This window comes from Carlito syrichta, unplaced genomic scaffold (genome assembly GCF_000164805.1).
Source record: "Carlito syrichta isolate Samal-C Ts95f unplaced genomic scaffold, Tarsius_syrichta-2.0.1 Scaffold304483, whole genome shotgun sequence".
NCBI classification, from domain to species: Eukaryota; Metazoa; Chordata; class Mammalia; order Primates; family Tarsiidae; genus Carlito; species Carlito syrichta.
This window is the reverse complement of record NW_007248579.1, coordinates 316,870-318,602: the sequence shown is the minus strand read 5'-3', so window position 1 is coordinate 318,602 and position 1,733 is coordinate 316,870. Positions and strand designations below refer to the sequence as shown.

General features: G+C 66.6%; 1 protein-coding gene across 1 annotated transcript in view; it reads right to left on the bottom strand.

Annotated features, from left to right (window-relative positions):
- The window catches only part of LOXHD1 (lipoxygenase homology domains 1), a 170,435-nt gene that overhangs the window by 29,474 nt on the left and 139,228 nt on the right, over nucleotides 1-1,733 (bottom strand). The window contains exon 36 of the mRNA XM_021713353.1: nucleotides 1,210-1,264. Within this exon, the coding sequence (XP_021569028.1) occupies nucleotides 1,210-1,264 (55 nt within the window). The remainder of the gene's footprint in view (nucleotides 1-1,209; nucleotides 1,265-1,733) is intronic.

The window sequence follows — 1,733 nt, the reverse complement described above, 5'->3', positions numbered from 1 at the left end:
CGGGCCCCACCCTCTGCAGCCTGGCCTGTCCACGGCGCGAGCCTCCCTAGGTCCCTCCTTCCTCAGCCAGCCTGGCCACCGTGAGCCCCTCCCCGGGTCCCTTCCACCCAGCCCGGCCGTCCCCACCCGGCAGCCTTTCTCTAGGCCCTGCCCTCTGCAGGCCCTCCGCACCCTGGCCCCACCCACCGTGGGCCCCTTCCTGAGCCCCGCCTTCTGCATCGGGCCCCGCCCTCTGCACCCCAGCCCCGCCCACAGTGAGCTCCTCCCCGGACCCCTACCTCTGCCCGTGGCCCATCCACCATGCCGCCGCCCCCTGGCCCTGGCCGCCACAGGCCTTCCGCTCCTGGCTTCGCCCACCATGCAGCCCCACCACACTTCCTCCTCACCCCGGCTCCGCCCACTCTGCAGCCCCCGTCCCAGGCCCTGGCCGCCGGGACCCAGGTCCCAGCAAACACGGGGGCTCAGATCCGGGCCTGACTGCCCTAGCTTGGGGATTTGGGAACTGCGGGCATTCGTCCAAAGGTGTGTCCCAAGAGGCGCCATCATGGTGCATAGGGATGTTGCTGAACGAGTGACAGAAACGTGTGGAGCCAGCCACTGTCGGCCACAGACACCCAGGATCTGGGAGCCAGCCGGCCAGGGGTCCTTGGTGTGGGCCCCGTGCTCCAGGCACCCTCTCCCAGCTCGAGAAGGTTGGGCGCTAAGGACCCTCCTTCGGGCAGCCCAGAAGGGCCCCAAGCCTGGGGAAGGCCAGGAAGCCACAAAATTGAGGCTGGAGCAGCCGCCCAGTGGGCCCCTGCGTGTGTGTGTGCGTGTGCCCATGCATGCGTGTGCTTGGGAGGCTGAAGCTGAATCAAGACGCCCTGTGCTGCTGTCATGCCCCGAAGATTCTGGCACTCTGGCCTGAGGCTAGTTTCAGCCCCACGGAGAGCCCAAGGACCAGACCCCCCAGGGAGGCTGGGGGGCCAGGCCTGACTCCTCCCCTGCGAGTCGGAGCCCCAAGGTGAAAAGAGAAGCCGACTAACTGCATGGCCACGGGGACACCAGGAATCCGTGACCACGGTGGGGGGACTAGGGGCTCTGTGTGACCACAGGGACACCAGGGGCTCTGACTGCATGGCCACGGGGAGGCTAAGGGCTCTGTGTGACCATGGGGGGACTAAGGGATCTGACTGTGTGACCACGGGGACACAAGGGGCTCTGACTGACCATGAGGGAACCAGGAGCTCTGGCTGTGTGTCCACGGGGACAACAGGGGCACTGACTGCACGATCACAGAGACACCAGGACCCCTGACTGCGTGACCACGGGGACACTAGGGGTTCTGTGTGGCCACAAGAGTCCAGGGACTCTGTGTGACCACAGGGGGACTAGGGCTCTGTCTGTGTGTCCACAAGCACCAGTGTCCCCCTGCCATCCTGCCGGGAGCACCTACCACGCAGCCCCTCTCCGCCCAGTCCTGCTCCTGCTCCCTCCTCCCCCAAGCTCCCGCCTCCAGGAGGCCCACACGGGCCTCCCTGGGAGCCACCTGGGCAGCTCACACTGAGGTCTCTGGCTGCTGAGTCAGTTCTCCCTGGACACATATAAGCAAAAGGACACGCTCTGACCAATCCATGCCCCAGGAGTGTCAGACCCTAGGGGCCGAGTTCGTGTGACGACCCTCCAGGGGAACACGGGCACTTCCACCATTCCACAGCAGCTTGTGGGGGTGGGTGGGTGCGTCGTGGGGGTGG